Below are 20,922 nucleotides of genomic sequence, written 5' to 3' on the forward strand. Positions count from 1 at the left end.
GGCCCGATGTCCAAAAGTATGTGTTGTTATAACAGCCTAACACCGTACAGGGCGATGGGCATTTGCCAGAAAACAGCAAGATTGGCAGATTTGACATGGGCACCCTGTGCTCTTCACGGATAAGAACATTACAGATATGACAGAGTCTGGAGACATCGTGGACAACTTTCTGCTGCTGCAACATCCTCCAGCATGATAGGTTTGGCAGTCAGTCAGTAATGGTGTGGGGAGGCATTTCTTTGGAGGGCCGCACAGCCCTCCATATTCTAGCCAGAGGTACCCTGAAAGCTATTGGGTACCACAATGAAATCCTCAGACCCATTGTGAAACCATATGCAGGTGCAGTGGGCCCTGGGTTCCTTCTGATGCATGACAATGCTAGGCCTCATATGCCTGAAGTGTGTCAGCAGTTCCTGCATGAAGAAAGCATTGATGCTATGGACAGGCCTGCCCGTTCCCCAGACCTCAATCCAATCAAGCACATCTGGGACATCATGTCTCACATCATCCACCAACGTTACATTGCACCACAGACTCTCCAGGAGTTGACGCCTTAAACCAGGTCTGGGGGGAGATGCCTCATGAGAACATCTGCTGCTTCATCAGGAACATGCCCAGGCGTTGTTGGGGGGTCCTACAGGCACGTGTAGCCCCCACACACTACTGAGCATCATTTCCTTGTCTTGAGGCATTTCCACTGAGGTTGGATCAGCCTGTAAATTCGTTTTTCCCTTTGATTTTGAGTATAATTCCAAATCCAGATCTCCATGGGAGATTAATTTTCATTTAAATTGATTATTTTTATGTTTTATTGTTCTCAAAGCAATCTACTATGTAATGAATAAATATTTGCAACTGGAATATTTCATTCAGTGATATCTAGGATTAGGAATTTAAGTGTTCCCTTTATTTTTTTTTGACCAATGTATGTATTTAGCGACTGTGTTTGTATGTAGAGTCATGCCTATATGTGAATTTGTATACATGTATGTGGCTGTACAGTATATAGTGTATATGGAGAGAGTATGTATGCCTGCATTTCTAGGGTGAGTGTGCATATACGGTATGTGTACCTCAATAATAGTTTGAATCATGACATTGGAATCATCATTTTTTATTATAGTACATCATCCAACTTTCCACACACTCTTACCTCTGCTCCTAGCCCTCACATTGTATGTCTTTCAACTAACCCCAGCTTTACCCCAATGTTATTTATGACGTTGTTTTCTATGGCTTGATAATATGCATCAGGTCCAATCTTAAATCTCTGACCAAGATGAACAGAGACCACTCCTCTGCTTCACACCTGAATGCACTTAGTTGTACAAATATTGTATAGCACAAGTCTGCAAAGACTTTAGTCTGCAGTGTGTATCCTATACATGTGTCCTAGAAGTGTGATGATTAATGTAGAATTAAAACCAGAATTGAACCAGAAGGGACCTGAAGGTAACTGGACATAGTTACTGTAAACAATGTTTCTGTTTGTTTTCACTTTCACCCCTGTAATCCTTCACTTTCTGCTAACTCCCCTAATCCCTACACCTAGTAAGGAACTGTTCATCTCTTCTTCAATCCTCCCCATGAGTCGCCCACCAGGGCCGTGGGGTACCCGGTACTGGGTCTGATGTTCACAGGGGGATGTCACAGTGGCGACCCGGTCCGTGGCCCTGGGCGCCCATGTAAAAGGGATGATTGAATAAAGTTTATGTTCGTGATGCAACCTGTTGTATTCAGTCAGTGGGGACTGACGCTTCTTTAAAGGGTCATCTGGGGTGATGTTATGGCAGCTAGAAGGTATAACTTCCCACAGGTGAAGTGTATTCCCAGGGCTCCCGGTGTGTAGATGGAAGATGATGAATGGTGCAGTAAGGAACGAGGACACCGGTTTGCAGTCTCTTTACCTGGTTTACTGAAGACTTCAGGCAGCCACAGTCCAGGGTACCAGATCACAGGGCAGGCAGGATCCGTCCGGCTTGGAAGCGAATCCAGAGTCCCCTTTACCAGGTGGAGTTAAAAGCCTTCCTCTAGCACTGTGGTGTTGTAGTCCTTTACTGCCTATGGCTTCAGATAAGGTCCTCACAGTTCTTCTCTCTGTCCCCCATATAGGATAGGACAATACCTGTATGACAGGTAACTCGAGCCTTTTTACAGGGACTCTATCACGCTCTGGGCTTTATGTGTTACTGTGTCTTCAGGTGTGTGTGTGGTGGACAGGTAACTTGCATTTCAGCTGTCCTGCCGGTCTCTGCTATGTGTCTTAGAGTCCCACAAATGCCTCGGTGTTCCGGCTGCCAGTTATCTGCGCTTTGCCAGGGAGACAGTCTGCTCGCTGCTGTCCTACCCCTGGTGTCATTCTCCTGTGCTTTGCTCTCCTGCATGCTCACTGAACAATGTTCAGCTTTTTGTATGTCTCTTTCTTTAGGAGCAGTAGTACTTCAGATTACATGGCTCCTTCGTACATTCTTCCTGCCTCAGACTGCTCCAGTCTGCTTCCTGGCACTTTGTCACTGACTTTCCCTCCAAACTACAATATATATCCATATGTAGGAATAGGATCAAAAGCTCCCCCTTGTGGCCTGGATTGTTAACATGTTGTGTGCATTGTGATTACCTGATGAAAGATATCCTTAATGGCTTCCAAACGTAACATCACTCTCCCCGTGAGGAAAACAATGCTACTGTGACGACCAGGACCCTGGGCGCCACACCCATTCATCTCACCTCCTCCTCAGAACTGTTCCTCAACATACAATCCTCTATCTCCAAGCACAGACAGCCATCTCATGCCCTCTCCTGCTAACACTTTCTCTGCTCCTTCTCACTTCTAGTGATATCTCCCAATACCCTGGTCCTCCTCACCACATCCCCACAGTAAGTTCTACCTCCCATCCACGCTCCATCACAAATTTCCGTAACCTCTTTAACCTTATACCCATCCGCCCAACCCCCGCTTCCCCAGACCCACTAACAGGAGCTCTGTGGAACTCTCGCTCTGACCGCAACAAGCTTTCCTACATCCATGATCTTTTTGTAACTACCAAACTTTCTTTCCTCGCCATCACCGAAATCTGTCTCACCCCCTCTGACACAGCCTCTCCTGTTGTACTTTCGTATGGTGGCTTCCACCTTTCTCACATACCCTGCCCCAGCAACAACCATGGTGGAGGCGATGGTTTTCTCCTGTCAGATAACTGCTCCTTCATCCCAATCCCACTGCCTCCCTCTGTTACCCTCCCTTCCTTTGAGGTGCACTCTGTGCGCATCTACTCCCCCTCCAACCGGCTGTCATTTACCGCCCCCCAGCTACCACCTTCTTTGACCACCTGGCTACTTCAATTCCTTTCTGCGGACATCCCCACTATCATCATGTGCAACTTCAACATCCCTATTGACACTTCCCTCTCAGCTGCCACTAAACTTCTATCTCTCATTTCCTCCTTCGTCTTCACTCAATGGCCTTCTGCAGCCACTCACAAAGATGGTCACACCCTGGACCTCATCTTCACCCGCCTCTGCTCCCTATCTAACCTCTCTCTACCTTACGTCTTCCTCTTTCTGACCACAATCTACCTACATTCTCTTCCCACTCCACTCCTTCTCTACAATCCCCATGTTAGGTGTCGAGTTCCCGCTGCTGCACAGGGGGAATCTCAAACCATGTCTGCTGTGGTCTCCTATACTCCTCCAGCCGCAGTGGAACCTGCTCAGTGGAGACGTCGGTCCCAGTGTCTGGCTCAGCCTGATATTGTGCGAATGGTTACTACTGCCATTCCAGGCTAACCTTTGTAGCCAGCACTGGTCAGCCGCGAGCAGGCTTTTCTGGGACTAAGTCCTGCTTTTCACACAATGAGCATGCCCACAGGAGGACCTCTCATTGGAGGTCGGGGGTCACACGCTCAGGTCCTGTAGCAGCTCCTATTGGTCCACCAGGAAGGTTCTGAAGAACTGCAACTATAAAAGATTTGCAAGGCTGCACGGCCATGCACTAGTATCAAATGTGCTTGGCTTATGCCAGTGGATACTTTGCCACTCTATACATATATGTATACTAGCACCAGGGTCTGGCTAAGTAATGGCGGATGAACAGCGACTGCAGCGGTACACCCAGAAGCTGGAGGGCAGGTTGGTGGCTCTCGAGCGTGCAACCTCAGCTGTGGATGTTACCGAAATAGCTGTTCAGGCTGCTAGCTGTCATGCCGTTCTGTCTGGTTCTGGTTTTCGGCATGACAATGCATATGTTTGCTTTAACCCTTGTCCGTGGGTTGTGATGTAATTTGCAGATGGTGCATGACTTTCCACGTGGTTCAGTGCTTGCAGTCTCAGCCAGGTGCCCTGAGCCTCAGATCCTGCACTGTGTGCTGTAATGGTTTCTGTGTGTGCTTAGGGTGTGCGCGGCCACACCTCCCCTGCTTTTATCAGGGTTAGGGTGTGTACTTCAAATGCTGTCCCCAGCCAATTGCTGAGGGGCAGCTCATATATAAAGCTCCCCTGCCCTATGGGCGGGGCCTGAGCTACACTCACAAAGCTTTTGAACTTTGCTATGTGTGTTTGTGTTCCTGTACTTCTCCCGTCTATGTTTTTGTACCAAAGTCCTTGCCTTGATTCCTGTTTTGTCTTGTTCTGGCGCCTGTCCTGGAGGCGGTATATCCAGGCCCGAATCCTTGATCCTGTACCTGTCCTGTACCTGAACCTGTCTGAACTGTATCTGCTGTGATCCCTTTGCATCTGGAGCCTCACTCCCAGTGATTTTGAGTCTCTTGAAACCGGTGTTTCTGTTGAGCATCTACTACTCTGTGCTCTGACTACCATGCGGTGTTAACACCGTCTGGCTCATGTCCAGTACGGCGGTGTTTGCACCATCACGCTTGAGTTCCTTTCTAGGTCCCATGCCCGGAGCCTGATGACCGCAGTCTAGAACCTGATGACTGCTGTCTGGAGCTTGGAGCCTGATGTCTCTGGTGGTGCCTGCAGGTCATGTCGGATGTCCAGAACCGAACGACTCCTGTCTGATGTCTGCTGGTTACCCTGGGTCCAGATGTCCTGATGTCCTGTATGTGCCCTGATGTCCTGCCTATGTCTTGATGACCTCATGGACCCTGATGTCCTGATGTCCTGTCTGTGCCCTGCTGTCCTGCCTGTGTCTTGATGACCTCACAGACCCTGTTGTTCTGATATCCTGTCTGTTCCCTGATGTCCTGATGCCCTGCCTGTGTCCTGATGTCCTGAGGTCTTTCCCGTGTCCAGATGTCCTGTCTGTATCCTGATGTCTTGCCTGCGCCCTGATGTCCCCGTGTATCCTGATGTCCTGTCTGTGTCCTGATGTCCCGCCTATGTGTGCCTCGGTGATCCTCTGGTGCCTTGGGGTCCTCTGGGTGGTACCCTTCTGAGGTGTGGAATCGGGAGCCTGACATCGTCATGTTTTGTTTATGTAATGTGTGACTTTACTTTAGTAAACTTTACTTTCTCTGTTCCTGAAGTATCGGTGTAATCATGTCCTACGTCTTTCTTTCCTTGTCCACAAGCTCAGCTGCCACAGAACCCTGGTCGCTGCCCTCCCCTAGCTCAGGTAGGCCGGGTCCACCTCTGCGGTTTAAAGGGTCTGTATTTCGTCCCCGGGGGATGCACGAACCACGCCTTCTGAGGTTGGTCGGCTTGGGGGCGTCCATGGGCTGGGCCGCATCTGTGGCCGCAGCTGATCGTGACACTAGCCACCTCTGTTCCGACCTTATCCCACCTCCCGCTGCCAGATAAATTCTCTGGTAACAGTAAATCATGTAGGGGTTTCGTGAGCCAGTGCGGTTTACACCTCGAGCTCCTGGCTGCATGTTTTCCCACAGAGCGGGCAAAGGTGGGATTCATTATTTGTCTTCTGTCGGACAGGGCATTGAGTGGGCTACACCGCTGTGGGAGTGCGATGATCATGTGGTGCAGAGTGCTCCTCGGTTTTTGAGCACTCTGAAACAGGTCTTTTTAGGACCTCGAGTCACCCATGATACGGCGCTCCAACTGCTGGCATTGACTCAGGGATCTTCATGGTCAGCCATTTTGCCGTCCACTTTCGGACTTTGGCATCTGAGCTGGAGTGGCCGGATAAAGCCCTCATCCTGGTATTATGGAGGGGGCTGGCTGACCATGTGAAGGACGCTTTGGTCACTAGGGAGATTCCCACCACACTGGAGGAGCTCATAGGAGTATCAACTCGCATCGACCTTCGTTTTAACAAGCGAAGATTGGAGCGACCCCAGTGTAGGCAGAGGTTTCGGCTGGCTCCCACCTTCGCCAAACTTCTGGAATCTCCGGTTCAGGCGTCCAAGTCACATGAGGCCATGGAGGTGTCACAAGCGGGATCTAAGTCCCGGACCGCTCGGGCACTTAAGGTCTGTCATGTTTGCTGGCAGTCATGACATTTTGCCTCCAGGTGTTCTCAGCGGTCGGGAAAACGTCAGCGTCTAGTGGTAGGCCCATCCACTGTTATGTTAGAGCTTTGCTAGTACTCCGGGTTGGAGTGCAATTTTATGTAATCTGCTTTTGCAGATACCCCTGGTGATGGTCGCCAAACCTGTGACTGTTCGAGTGGTAAATGGGTCGACACTACCCTCACAGATTACACATCAAACCATTAAATTCACTCTTTCCATGTCTCCATCTGATCAGGAGATTATTTCCTTACTAGTCATTCCCGAGGGAATTAATGAGGTCCTGTTGGGGATACCATGGCTACGCTTCCACTCTCCTCATATTGAGTGGTCCTCAGGAAGAATTCTGGGATGGAGTAAATCCTGTGAGAGTAGATGTCAGAAGGAGTGCGTTCAGGTTGCTACAACTGAGGTACCCACAGATCTTTCCTCTCTCCCCATGCACTATTTGCCCTATGCGGACATGTTCTCCAAAAGGGCTGTGGAGACCCTTCTGCCTCACCGCCCCATGACTGTCCTATTGACCTTTTGCCTCGAGTCTATCCATTATCTCTTCTGGAGATGGAGGCAATGTCCCATTACATCCAAGAGAATCTCGCAAGAGGATTCATCAGGAAGTTAGTGTCACCTGCAAGGGCTAGTGTCACGATCCATGTTTGGATCTGTGGCAGATCTGGTTTGCTTCAGTTAAAGACCTTTTTTCCTTTCTGGTCTTCGGGGGTTAATGCAGTTTCTTTGCCCCGGTGGCCGCTGATGTTACTGCATTGCTTCTAGCTCAGCTGATGCTTGTGATGACCACTCCCTCCATCCTTTAAAAGGTCACCTGGTTCATCAGCTGACTGTCGGTGTTAGTTCATTCTTCAGCGACCAAGCCAGGAGTAGGATTTAGCTGGGATCTGCTGTTCTTCAGCTGTGTCCGTTTAATCTGGTGTTTCTCCCTGTTGTGCTATTTCTTGCAGAATTAAGCTAAGTTTGGGTTTCTTTTACATTGTTTGTTTTCCTGTTAGTTGTTATAGTTATTCTCTGGTGCAGTCCACTCTTGGGGGGGAGTGGGGGTCACTATAGGGTCTGCATAGGAGACAGGGATATGCTGGCAGCTCGGGCCTCCCTACCTTCAAGGGTACCCCCGAGATAAGGGTTAGCCAGGGCCCCTATAGTGGCAGGGACAGGTGCGGGTTCCAAATACGCCGTCCTGCCCCTTTATCGCCGTACGCGGCGTGACAGCTAGGTTCTTCTTCGTGCAGAAGAATGGGGAACTACGTCCATGCATAGACTACAGGGGTCTTAATGCCATCACCGTTAAGAATAAGTACCCACTACCCCTAATATATGAGCTCTTTGATAGGCAACGGGGAGCAAGGGTATTTACTAAACTAGACCTGTGTGGTGCTTACAACCTGATTCGCATCCGTGAGGGGGACAAATGGAAGATGGCTTTTAACACCAGGGATGGGCACTATGAATACCTGGTGATGCCCTTCGGGCTCTGTAATTCCCCAGCCGTTTTCGAAGACTTTGTGAACGACATCTTCTGGGATATGCTCACCACCTCAGTCGTAGTCTGTCTGGATGATATTCTCATCTACTCTCCAGATATTGACTCCCACCGGAGAGATGTTTGCAAAGTCTTCGACCTCTTATGGGCAAACTCCCTCTATGCAAAGTTGGAGAAGTGTGTGTTTGAGCAGGAGTCCCTTCCTTTCCTTGGCTATATCATCTCTACCCAGGGATTGGCTATGGATCCTGCCAAGCTGCAGGATGTGATGGACTGGCAGGAACCCCATTCTCTAAAAGCGGTGCAGCGCTTTATGGGGTTCATTAATTACTATCGCCAGTTCATTCTCCACTTCTCAACTTTGGTAGCTCCCTTGGTTGTCCTCACCAAGAAGGGAGCAAATCCCAAATTGTGGTCGGATGAGGTCTCCAAAGCCTTTCTCTCTATTAAGTCACACTTCGCTAGCGCTCCCATTCTACATCGCCCCAATGTTGATAAGCTGTTTATAATGGAGGTGGATGCCTCATCCATCAGTGCTGGAGAAGTCCTCTTCCAAATGGATGCTCAAAGTTGGAAGCATCCTTGCTTCTTCTTCTCCAAGACCTTTACACCAGCAGAGAGGAATTATTCCATCGGGGACAGGGAGTTGCTACCTCTGAAGTTGGCTTTCTCAGAGTGGAGACATCTCCTGGAGAGGGCTTGTTTTCTCTTCCAATTTAACACCGACCACAAAAATTTGGTGTATATACAGACTGCCCAGCGGCTAAATTCTCGCCAGGCTAGATGGTCTCTGTTCTTCTCCCGGTTCCATTTCACCCTCCATTATCTCTCTGGTGAGAAGAACATTCGTGCCGACGCTCTCACCTGCTCCGTAGTGTCATCAGAGGAGGAGGAGCACCGGCTTATTGTCCCTTCTGAGAGCCTGAGAACCGTGGCTCCGGTTTCGCTCGAGTCTGTGCCCCCGAGCAAGATTTTTGTACCATCAAATTTGTGACCGGAGGTTCTCTCCTGGGCTCATTCATCCAGGGTGGGTGGACATTTTGGACCAAGGGGACATCTGAGCTTCTGGCGAGGACATACTTGTGGCCACATATGGCTCGTGACGTCGTGGGTTTATATTCGGGCGTGTGTCTCCTGCGCCAAGAATCGGTCTCCTCGGCAACAGCCTGCTGGACTACTTTACCCCCTGCTGGCAGCAGACAGGCCCTGGGAGATGGTCGGGATAGACTTTGTGGTGGGCTTACCTAAGTCTCGTAGCTGCACTATTATCTGAATAGTCACCGATCATTTTTCTAAAATGGTGCACTTGGTGCTGCTTCCACGGTTACCTTCTGCACGGGCCTTGGTGGCGTTGTTCATTAAACATATTTTCCGTCTACATGGCATGCCTGAAAAAATTGTCAGCGACCGGGGTCCCCAGTTCGCTTCTCGGTTTTGAAGAGAGCTCTGTCATTTACTCAGCATTGAGCTGAATCTCTCTTCTGCATTCCACCCCAAGACAAATGGGTTGGTAGAGAGGGCCAATCAGACTCTGGTGATATACCTGTGACATTTTGTCTCCGCTAGGCAGGATGACTGGGCATCTTTGCTACCTTGGGCAGAATTTGCTTTGAACAACGCCGTAGCCGACTCCACTGGGCAGGCTCCATTTCTCCTTAATTACGGTCAGCATCCACGTGTCCCTGTGCCCATGCCAGTGTGATCCTTAGCATCTGGTTCCTTCATGTGTGCGGTTAGCACAGAAGAGTTCCAGAGCAAGCACAGGGTAATAATTTTGTGTACAGCGCGACTCTGTGAAGTAACAGAGATCGCTTCCAGTTCACACGGGGTGAAGCTTAACCTACGTGTGAGCCCAGAGTCTATCCGCCATTACTTTGTCGCAGGTATCTCTGCACGGTGGACCCCGGGCTGCGAACGCACCTTGTAACTACCTATTTCTACTTGGTGCGTTCTGCTAGCCCTAACACCCCACCACACAAACTTGCACACCCTCACAAAAATCTTAAACACCTTGATCTACACTCACTCTCTGAATCGCGCCTCTCTCTCACAGACATAAGTTCCCTACACAATGAGGATGATGCTGCCACTCTCTATAACACCATAATAGCTGTAGCTTTGGAATCTCTTGCCCCCTCACACATACCAATGCTCACAAAATCAACAGACAGCCCTGGCACACAAGCTTGACCAAAGAACTGAGGCGAGCTTCCAGGGCTGCTGAGCGGAGATGGAAAAGATCCCACTCCAGCGAGCACTTCATCGCATTCAAACAGTACCTCACTACTTTCAAGACCACACTCGCCACAGCTAAACAAACCTACTTCTCATCTCTCATATCCTCCCTGTCTCACAACCCTAAGCAGTTATTCAACACCTTCAATTCTCTCCTCCGTCCCCCAGCACCTCCTCCCTCCCCACTTATCTCAGCTGAAGACTTTGCCTCATTTTTCAAGCAGAAGATTGATAACATCAGAGACAATTTTAGTCGACATCCCCCAGAGCCCTTCCTCCCAAATGCCCAGCCCTCCACCTCCAAAATCAACTTCTACACCATTACAGAAGATCGACTCGCCACTCTACTCTCAAGATCGCATCTCACCACATGTGCACTTGACCCGATCCCATCCCACTTCATCCCAAACCTCGCCACAGTCTTCATCCCAACCCTAACCCATCTCTTCAACCTATCACTAACAACTGGTGTTTTCCCCTATAGCTTTAAACATGCCTCAATCACACCTATCCTCAAAAAGCCCTCTCTTGACCCAACCTCCGTATCTAGCTATCGCCCTATATCACTTCTCCCCTATGCCTCAATACTACTGGAACAACACTTCCATCTTGATCTGTCCTCCCATCTCTCTTCCTACTCCCTCTTCGACCGCTTACAATCTGGCTTCCGGTCACTCCACTCCACTGAAACTGCCCTAACTAAGGTCATCAGTGACCTATTAACCGCCAAGAGCAAGCGACACTACTCTGTCCTCCTCCTCCTGGACCTGTCCTGTGCCTTTGACACAGTTGACCATTCCCTACAGACCCTCTCATCCCTTGGAATCACAGACTTGGCCCTATCCTGGATCTCGTCATACCTAACAGACTGGACATTCAGCATCTCCCATTCACACACCACCTCCTCATCTCGCCCCCTATCTGTCGGAGTCCCACAAGATTCAGTTCTAGGGCCCCTGCTCTTCTCCATTTACACCTTTGGCCTGGGACAGCTCATAGAATCTCATGGTTTTCAGTATCATCTCTACGCTGACGACACACAGATCTATATCTCTGGACCAGATATCACCACCCTACTAACCAAATCCCTCAATGTCTGTCCGCTATTTCATCCTTCTCCACTAGATTTCTAAAACTGAAATGGACAAAACTGAATTCATCATCTTTCCCCCATCTCACGTGACCCCCCCAACAAACCTATCCATTACAGTAAATGGCTGCCCACTTTCCCCAGTAACACAAGCTCGCTGTCTCGGGGTAATTCTTGACACTGATCTCTCCTACAAATCACATGTCCAAGCCCTTTCCACTTCCTGCCATTTTCAACTCAAAAATATTTCAAGGATCCATACAATCCTAAACCAAGAATCTGCAAAAACCCTAGTCCATGCCCTCACCATCTCCCGCCTCGACTACTGTTACCTCCAGCTCTGTGGCCTCCCCTCTAACCTCTAACACTCTCGCACCCCTCCAATCTATTCTAAACTCTACTGCCCAACTAATTCACCTGTCCCCCCCACTATTCCCCGGCCTCTCCCCTCTGCCAATCCCTTCACTGGCTCCCCTTTACGGAGACTCCAGTACAAAACCCTAACCATGACATACAAAGCCATCCACAACCTGTCTCCTCCATACATCTGTGACCTCGTCTCCCGCTACTTTCCTGCATGCAACCTCCGATCCTCACAAGATCTCCTTCTCTACTCCCCTCGTATCTCCTCATACCACAATCGCATACAAGATTTCTCTCGAACATCACCCCTACTCTGTAACTCTCTACCACAACATATCAGACTCTCACCTACCATGGAAACCTTCAAAATGAACCTGAAGACCCACCTCTTCTGACAAGTCTACAACCTGCAGTAACCACCGATCGACCAAACTGCTGCACGACCAGCTCTACCCTCGCCTATTGTATCCTCACCCATCCCTTGTAGATTGTGAGCCCTCGCAGGCAGGGTCCTCTCTCCTCCTGTTCCAGTTGTGACTTGTATTGTTTAAGATTATTGTACTTCTTTTTATTATGTATACCCCTCACATGTAAAGCGCCATGGAATAAATGGTGCTATAATAATAAATAATAATAATTAATAATAATAATCCCTGTTATTTTGAAATACATTTTTACTTTATATATTGTACATAATCAATTCCATTCACTCAAATCTGTTTGCTTTGGTGACATGCGTTTTGAATCATACAATCGCAGAAATTGTGTAATAAAACCTACTACTCCTAAATCTGCCCTTAAAATTATATGACTAATTAATTGTGATGTTTGTTTTCACTAGGCTATAACACTACCTGCAAACATAAGGTAAATGATTATACTGTAGCATGTAGTGCATTAGAAACATGAGAATTTAAAATATTTTTGTAAATAAGGATTTTTTTTAATCCAACCTCTGTTTGGTAATAAATGTATTACAAAAGATGCAGTCTCTAGAATACACAACATATTTAAATGCATCCTCCTCCACACAAGGGAACATCTGGCATTGGGTTTTTGAGCGTTACCATTATCACTTTGTGAGTCTGATACCCAGCACCCCCACTGAACAGCATCCCCTTTATTTGTCATGCTGTTATTTTATAATATAGTAAATGTAATGCTCATAAAATTATACAGTGGGGAAAATAAGTATTTGATACACTGCCGATTTTGCAAGTTTTCCCACCTACAAAAAATGGAGAGATGTGTAATTTTTATCGTACGTACACTTCACCTGTAAGAGACAGAATCTAAAAATAAAAAGCAGAAAATCACATTATATGATTTTTAAATAATTAGTTAGCATTTTATTGTATGAAATATGTATTTGATCTCCTAACAATGAGGAAGAAATCTGGCCCTCACAGAACTGATAGTTTTATTCTTGCAAATATTGCCTTTCCTTTCTGAACTAACATATGCAACTAGCTATTGAGCCAGTTCTATACCCGGGTGATGAGCATTTTATTAGTACATTTCCAGTGCCATTTTTTAAGACACTGTGTCTGTGAATTTGAATATACTTTGTCTTCAATGAAATGGCGTTGGATAGCACGGTGTGTGCACGCTCTGACTCTGATGCCATTTTAATAAATGTAAAGAAGCTGCGGAGACACCATCACGTGTTTCTGTTTTTGATGGTGTCTCCGCAGCTTCTTTACATGCATCTGCATATTTCCCATAAGGGATGGGGGCAGTGTTCTGGAATCACTGCGTTGAGAAACACGTGATGGTGTCTCCGCGGTGTTGGATGTTTTGGTCTCCCCGAGGCCAATCATCTGTGCCTTTATAGCTATTTTAATAAAGTAATATACTGCAATGTCAACATAGAAGTATGCTCACGCAGGCCATAGGGATAATGGTGGGCGGCGCATGCACACTGCTATGTTGACGATGTAGTACATTACTGTAGTGGTGCCAAAGTCAGCTCGTGTACATACCTCGCTATCTGGCACCATTTTATTGATATATATTTATAAGATACTAGATGGCAGCCCGATTCTAAAGAATCGGGAGTCTAGAATCCATATATACTTTATTTATTCAAATGTAAGAATAATACAATTAATAAATAATAGTAAGAAAGAACAAAAAATGGCTGCACTCACCAGCTCTTGACAATTCTTGTTATTTAAGGTACAGTTACACAGGATCCATGAACATGCTTATGAGGGGAGGGATGAAAGACATCAGACGACAACTTTGCGTGTTGTGGGCAGTGTCAGGTAGTAGGAAAATAGCCAGTTAATAATAGGCAATAGTTCTTTGCAGGAATGCAGATATTAATAAATAGGCAGTTTATATTGCAGAGAAATTGCTGGGCAATAATGGACAATGTCCTTATGTGGCAAATAATAGAGCAATATACCCAATGTGGCAAAGAAGAGGTTAATAAACGGCAGTCTCTCAGTATAACAGTCAGTGAATAATAGGCAGTATATGGAGAAAACACCAAACAAAAGTTCAAAATTGGTGTGAAAATGTCACTGAACCACTTCACAACTAAATATACAGTATATAGTTTTGGTAAATGGTATTATCATTTTTTTGACGAAATTCGGCAGGAGCTTGAAGAGCAACGTCACTGGGCCCGCCTCCACGCAGTAGAAACTTGCTGTGAGGTAAAAATTCAAAAATCACACCAAAATGGCAGGCGGAGTGTGTCACAGTACGGCACGTTTCTGATTGGTCGCTCGCAGCAGGCGGCAACCAATCAGACACTGGACACTGTTGACGTCACTTATCTCCGGACATTAGCTCCGGACATTAGCTCCGGACATTAGCTCCGGACATTAGCTCCGGACAGGAAGTTGGCACAAATTGCAGGAAGTAGTATTCTAGGCAATTATATATTAGATGTGGTTAATCTGCAGGCTAATAGCATTATTATTCTGTCTGACGCCTGCATGCAGCCGAATGCAGCGGGGAGAAAATTAACTTTATTCTCCCTGCCAGCATTGGTTTCAGTCATGGAGGCAGGGACGGTGTGCTGAGTAAAAACAGCGGCCGCTGTTACCGTGCCTCTTACCCTGTCTGACACTGGCTCTATCTTGATCCTGGCTGTCAGTCAGGGTCAGGAGTACGGTTACAGCAGCTGTTCTGTTTTCTCAAAGCGATGACTAACCGGTGCCACTCCCAACCGCTTGACTGAAACCAAATGCTCCCCCATCCTGGTATTTGCTTCCCGTCCTGGTATATGCTCCTACATCCTGGTCACCCATCCCATTATATGCTCCCTATCATGCCTGTGCTGCTGTTGATCCATACATCCATCCATAAATAGATAGATACATACATACATACAAAAAACACTCCTACTCACCTTTTCCCCACTCCCCGGCACCAGGTTGCCTGCTTTATTTAACCCCTTAGCGACCGCCGATACACCTTTTAACGGCGGCCGCTAAGGGTACTTAAACCACAGCGCCGTTAATTAACGGCGCTGTGGAAAAAGTCAATAGCGCCCCCCAGAGGCCGATTTTCTCCGGGGTCTCGGCTGCCGAGGGTAGCCGAGACCCCAGAGAACATGATTCGGGGGGTTTTTAACCCACCCCGCATTTGCGATCGCCGGTAATTAACCGTTTACCGGCGATCGCAAAAAAAAAAAAAAAAAAAAAGCGATCTCTTTTTAATTTCTCTGTCCTCCGATGTGATCGCACATCGGAGGACAGAGAAAAGGGGTCCCAGGTGGCCCCCCAATACTCACCTAGCTCCCCCGATGCTCCTCGTGTCTCCCGGTGGGCGCCGCCATCTTCAAAATGGCGGGCGCATGCGCAGTGCGCCCGCCGGCCGGCACTGGGAGAATCTTTGGGGTCTCGGCTGCCGGGGGTAGCCGAGACCCCAAAGAGCATGATCGGGGTCGGTTTTACCGACCCCTGTTTTGCGATCGCCGGTAATTAACTGTTTACCGGCGACCGCAAAAAAAAAAAAAAAGGCAAAGTGTAATTCTCTGTCCTCTGATGTGATCGCACATCAGAGGACAGAGAAATAGGGGGATTCGGGGGACCCTACAATACTCAACTGTGTCCCTGGATCCTCTTGCTGCTCCTCCTGGCCGCCGGCAGAAGAACATGGCGGACGCATGCCCAGTGCGCCCGCCATCTGTCTCCATCTGCCGGCCGGCAGGAGAACAGCAGTTGGGGCTAAAATTAGGGTTAGGGGTAGGGTTAGGGGTAGGGTTAGGGGTAGGGTTAGGGTTAGGGGTAGGGTTAGGTTAGGGTTAGGGGTAGGGTTAGGGGTAGGGGTAGGTTAGGGGTAGGGTTAGGGCTAGGGTTGGGGCTAAATTTAGGGTTAGGGTTGGGGCTAAATTTAGGGTTAGGCTTCTTTCACACTTACGTCGGTACGGGGCCGTCCCAATGCGTCGGCCCGACATACCGACGCACGTTGTGAAAATTGTGCACAACGTGGGCAGCGGATGTAGTTTTTCAACGCATCCGCTGCCCAATCTATGTCCTGGGGAGGAGGGGGCGGAGTTACGGCCACGCATGCGCGGTCAGAAATGGCGGATGCGACGTACAAAAAAACGTTTCATTGAACGTTTTTTTGTGCCGACGGTCTGCCAAAACACAACTGATCCAGTGCACGACGGACGCGACGTGTGGCCATCCATAACGATCCGTCGGCAATACAAGTCTATGGGCAAAAAACGCATCCTGCGGGCACATTTGCAGGATCCGTTTCTTGTCCAAAGCGACGGAATGCCAAACGACGCAAGTGTGAAAGTAGCCTTAGGGCTAGGGTTAGGGTTGGGGCTAAAGTTAGGGTTAGAGCTGGGATTAGGGTTAGGGTTTGGATTAGGGTTGGTATTAGGGTTAGGGTTGGCATTAGGGTTACGCTTGGGATTAGGGTTAGGTTTGGGATTAGGGTTAGGGTTGTGATTAGGGGTGTATTGGGATTAGGGTTAGGTTTGAGGTTAGGGTTGAGATTAGGATTAGGGGTGTGTTGGATTTAGGGTTTTGATTAGGGTTATGGTTAGGGTTGACATTAGGGTTGTTTTGGGGTAAGGGTTGTGATTATGGTTAGGGTTAGTGATTAGGATTATGGATCAGGTTGGGATTAGGGTTAGGGGTGTGTTGGGGTTAGGGTTGGAGCTAGAATTGGGGGGTTTCCACTGTTTAGGTACATCAGGGGGTCTCCAAACACAACAGCCAATTTTGCGCTCAAAAAGTCAAATGGTGCTCCCTCCCTTCTGAGCTCTGCCGTGCGCCCAAACAGTGGGTTACCCCCACATATGGGGCATCAGCGTACTCGGGATAAATTGGACAACAACTTCTGGGGTCCAATTTCTCTTGTTACCCTTGTGAAAATAAAAACTTGGGGGCTACAATATCTTTTTTGTGAAAAAAAAAATATTTTTTATTTTCACGACTCTGCATTCTAAACTTCTGTGAAGCACTTGGGCATTCAAAGTTCTCACCACACATCTAGATAAGTTCCTTGGGGGGTCTAGTTTCCAAAATGGGGTCACTTGTGGGGGGTTACTACAGTTTAGGTACATCAGGGGCTCTGCAATCGCAACATAATACCCGCAGACCATTCTATCAAAGTCTGCATTCCAAAAAGGCGCTCCTTCCCTTCCGAGCTCTGCCGTGTGCCCAAACAGTGGTTTACCCCCACATATGGGGTACCAGCATACTCAGGACAAATTGGACAACAACTTTTGGGGTCCAATTTCTCTTGTTACCCTTGTGAAAATAAAAACTTGGGGGCTAAAAAATCTTTTTTGTGGAAAAAAAAATATTTTTTATTTTCACGGCTATTTGTTATAAACTTCTGTGAAGCACATGGGGGTTCAAAGTGCTCGCCACACATCTAGATAAGTTCCTTAAGGGGTCTAGTTTCCAAAATAGTGTCACTTGTGGGGGGTTTCCACTGTTTAGGCACATCAGGGGCTCTCCAAACGCGACATGGCGTCCGATCTGAATTCCAGCCAATTCTACATTGAAAAAGTAAAACGGCACTCCTTCTCTTCCAAGCTCTGCGGTGCGCCCTAACAGTGGTTTACCCCCACATATTGGGTATCAGCGTACTCAGGAGAAATTGCACAACAACTTTTGTGGTCTAATTTCTCCTGTTACCCTTGTGAAAATAAGAATTTGTGGGCGAAAATATCATTTTTGTGTAAACAAAAGCGATTTTTTATTTTCACGGCTCTACGTTATAAACTTCTGTGAAGCACTTGGGGGTTCAAAGTGCTCACCACACATCTAGATAAGTTCCTTAAGGGGTCTAGTTTCCAAAATGGGGTCACTTGTGGGGGGTTTCCACTGTTTAGGCACATCAGGGGCTCTCTAAACGTGACATGGCGTCCGATCTCAATTCCAGCCAATTCTGCATTGAAAAAGTCAAACGGCGCTCCTTCACTTCTAAGTTCTGCGGTGCGCCCAAAAAGTGGTTTACCCCCACATATGGGGTATTGGCATATTCAGGAGAAATTGCATAACAAAATTTATGGTTACATTTCTGTTTTTACACTTGTGAAAATAAAAAAAATGGTTCTGAATTAAGATGTTTGCAAAAAAAGTTAAATGTTCATTTTTTCCTTCCACATTGTTTCAGTTCCTGTGAAGCACGTAAAGGGTTAATAAACTTCTTGAATGTGGTTTTGAGAACCTTGAGGGGTGTAGTTTTTAGAATGGTGTCACACTTGGGTATTTTCTATCATATAGACCCCTCAAAATGACTTCAAATGTGATGTGGTCCCTAAAAAAAAATGGTGTTGTAAAAATGAGAAATTGCTGGTCAACTTTTAACCCTTATAACTCCCTAACAAAAAAAAATTTTGTTTCCAAAATTGTGCTGATGTAAAGTAGACATGTGGGAAATGTTATTTATTAACTATTTTTCGTGACATATCTCTCTGATTTAAGGGCATAAAAATACAAAGTTTGAAAATTGCAAAATTTTAAAAATTTTCGCCATATTTCCGTTTTTTTCATAAATAATCGCAAGTAATATCGAAGAAATGTTACCACTAACATGAAGTACAATATGTCATGAAAAAACAATCTCAGAATCAGCGGGATCCGTTGAAGCGTTACAGAGTTATAACCTCATAAAGTGACAGTGGTCAGAATTGCAAAAATTGGCTCGGTCATTAAGTACCAAATTGGCTCTGTCACTAAGGGGTTAAATAACATGGCACCGGGGCAGCACGTGAGTATACAGCGCTATCCGGTACCATTTTGTAGAAGACTCCATGTGCAAATCTGTCTTTAACAAAATGGTGAGGGAAATCGTGCTATGTGCAGATGCTGACTCCGGCACCCCTTTGTCTTCAACAAACTATGCGCAGGCACCTATGCATACTGCGATCTCCAATGTCACACTCCTCCATCCTCGTCATCCTCCCTGTCACCGCTGGATGTGTTCTTCTGAGTTCGGTCACACTGCACAGGTGCAGTGCCCGGTCCATCTGGCGTTATATTATAGATTATATCATTCTTAAAAGGGATTTGCCAGCAGAATTTCACCCCGCAAAGTTATGAATATGTACCTCTAGCTCTTTCAAAGATAAGTCAAACTGTACCTATAAGAAGGACATTCCCTCCCTCCATTCCTGAGAAATTAAAATTTGATTTGATATGCAAATGAGGCTCCAGCTCCCCTGGCGGGGTGGTTAGGGCATGTACGTGCACTTTTGGCCACTTAAAGAGACAGTGCACTTAATGCTATGTGTTCCCAGCTAATAGATGGGAAATACTTAGTACTTAAAGCATCTCCACCTGTAGGGAGGTGCCTGAGTAACAGTTGTAGTTTTTCAGTCTATAAGCTGCAAGCGTGATCAAGTTGCTGTACCAGACCAGTTAAACATGTAACAGTTCTTCTTTCCTGTTCCCATCTTATGTGAAATGATACCTGAATCCGAAACTGCTGTGGCAGTATCTGAAACTGAAACCGCTTTGGTGGTACGTGATCCTGGAAGCGCTCCAGTGGAACCTGAAACAGCATCTGTGATACCCGAATCCCAAAATCACTCAGGCAGTGCCTGTGCCTTATATCCATGCTACCAGGACCAGTTCCATCTGAATCAGTGGCTACATCTGTACCATCTGTATCCGGTACCACCTTGGACTCTTTATCCATTGTTGCTGCTGTCCTGACGCTTGGGTTCAGCTGCTGGGTCTGTCCTGGAGTAGCTCCTGTCATCCAACTGGGCTCAAATCTAATCTCCATCATCAGGGTCTTTAGTGAAAACTCAGGTGGTTTCCTAATCCTAGCCAGAGCCAGGCTCTAACTGACACGTGGTGCAGTGGGTCTACGATCCACTAGCTTGACAGTGGCACTGAGAAGAGAATAGAACTGGAGTGACAGAAGCTTCAGATCTACAGTCTCGATTGCATATCAATTCAGATGCTGATTTCTCAGTAATGAAGGAATGAAGTGGCCATGTAAAGAAAGAGCTACATACAATTGTAGATAAAACCCAAGACATTTGATATTTGATCACAAATATGTTAATCAAGTACCCTATATTATTTTCATGCACTATTGCTGTTTGTTTATTTATTTACTGCAGGGCATTTGTTCATTTATTTTCTCTTGGGCTTTGTCTGTTTAGTGGCCAGTGTGAAGTGCACTTACATGCTGCATGCACACCAACTTCTATTCTAGTTCATTGCTTTTGCTTTCATGCACTTGTACTATAGATACAAGTACTTCTTCCAAAATAAGAATATCATTAAAAGTTAACCTATTTCAGCTCTTCAATACAAAAAGTGAAACTGATATATTTTATAGAGTCTATTTCAAGTGTTTATTTCTATTAATGTTGATGATTATGGCTTACAGCCAATGAAAACCCAAAAGTCATTATCTCAGTAAATTAGAATACTTTAAAACACCAGCTTGAAAAATGATTTTAAAACACAAAATGTTGGCCTACTGAAATGTATATTCAGTAAATGCACTCAATACTTGGTTGGGGCTCCTTTGCATCAATTACTGCATCAATGCAGCGTGGCATAGTGGCAATCAGAATGTGGCACTGCTGAGGTGTTATGGAAGCACAGGTTGCTTTGATAGCAGCCTTCAGCTCGTCTGCATTGTTGGGTCTGGTGTCTTTCATCTTCCTCTTGACCATACCCAATAGATTCTCTATGGCAGGGCTGGGCAAACTGCGGCCCGTGGGCCACATCCGGCCCTTTGCCTGTGCCTGTCCGGCCCGCAGACAGGCTAGAACGAATGCTCCAGCAGTGACAGCTCTCTGGAGTGTGCAGGTCCAGTAGCAATTCAGCATGTAGTGAGGCGTCTGAGGAGGGCGGAGAGGAGGCGGG

The 20,922-nt window shown here is 46.9% G+C and overlaps 1 protein-coding gene across 1 annotated transcript in view; it reads left to right on the plus strand.

Annotated features, from left to right (window-relative positions):
* The window catches only part of LOC138674460 (lymphocyte cytosolic protein 2-like), a 652,779-nt gene that overhangs the window by 531,147 nt on the left and 100,710 nt on the right, over positions 1–20,922 (plus strand). The window contains exon 12 of the mRNA XM_069762300.1: positions 12,447–12,472. Coding sequence (XP_069618401.1) covers positions 12,447–12,472 — 26 coding nt within the window. The remainder of the gene's footprint in view (positions 1–12,446; positions 12,473–20,922) is intronic.

Source organism: Ranitomeya imitator, chromosome 4 (genome assembly GCF_032444005.1).
Source record: "Ranitomeya imitator isolate aRanImi1 chromosome 4, aRanImi1.pri, whole genome shotgun sequence".
NCBI lineage: Eukaryota > Metazoa > Chordata > Amphibia > Anura > Dendrobatidae > Ranitomeya > Ranitomeya imitator.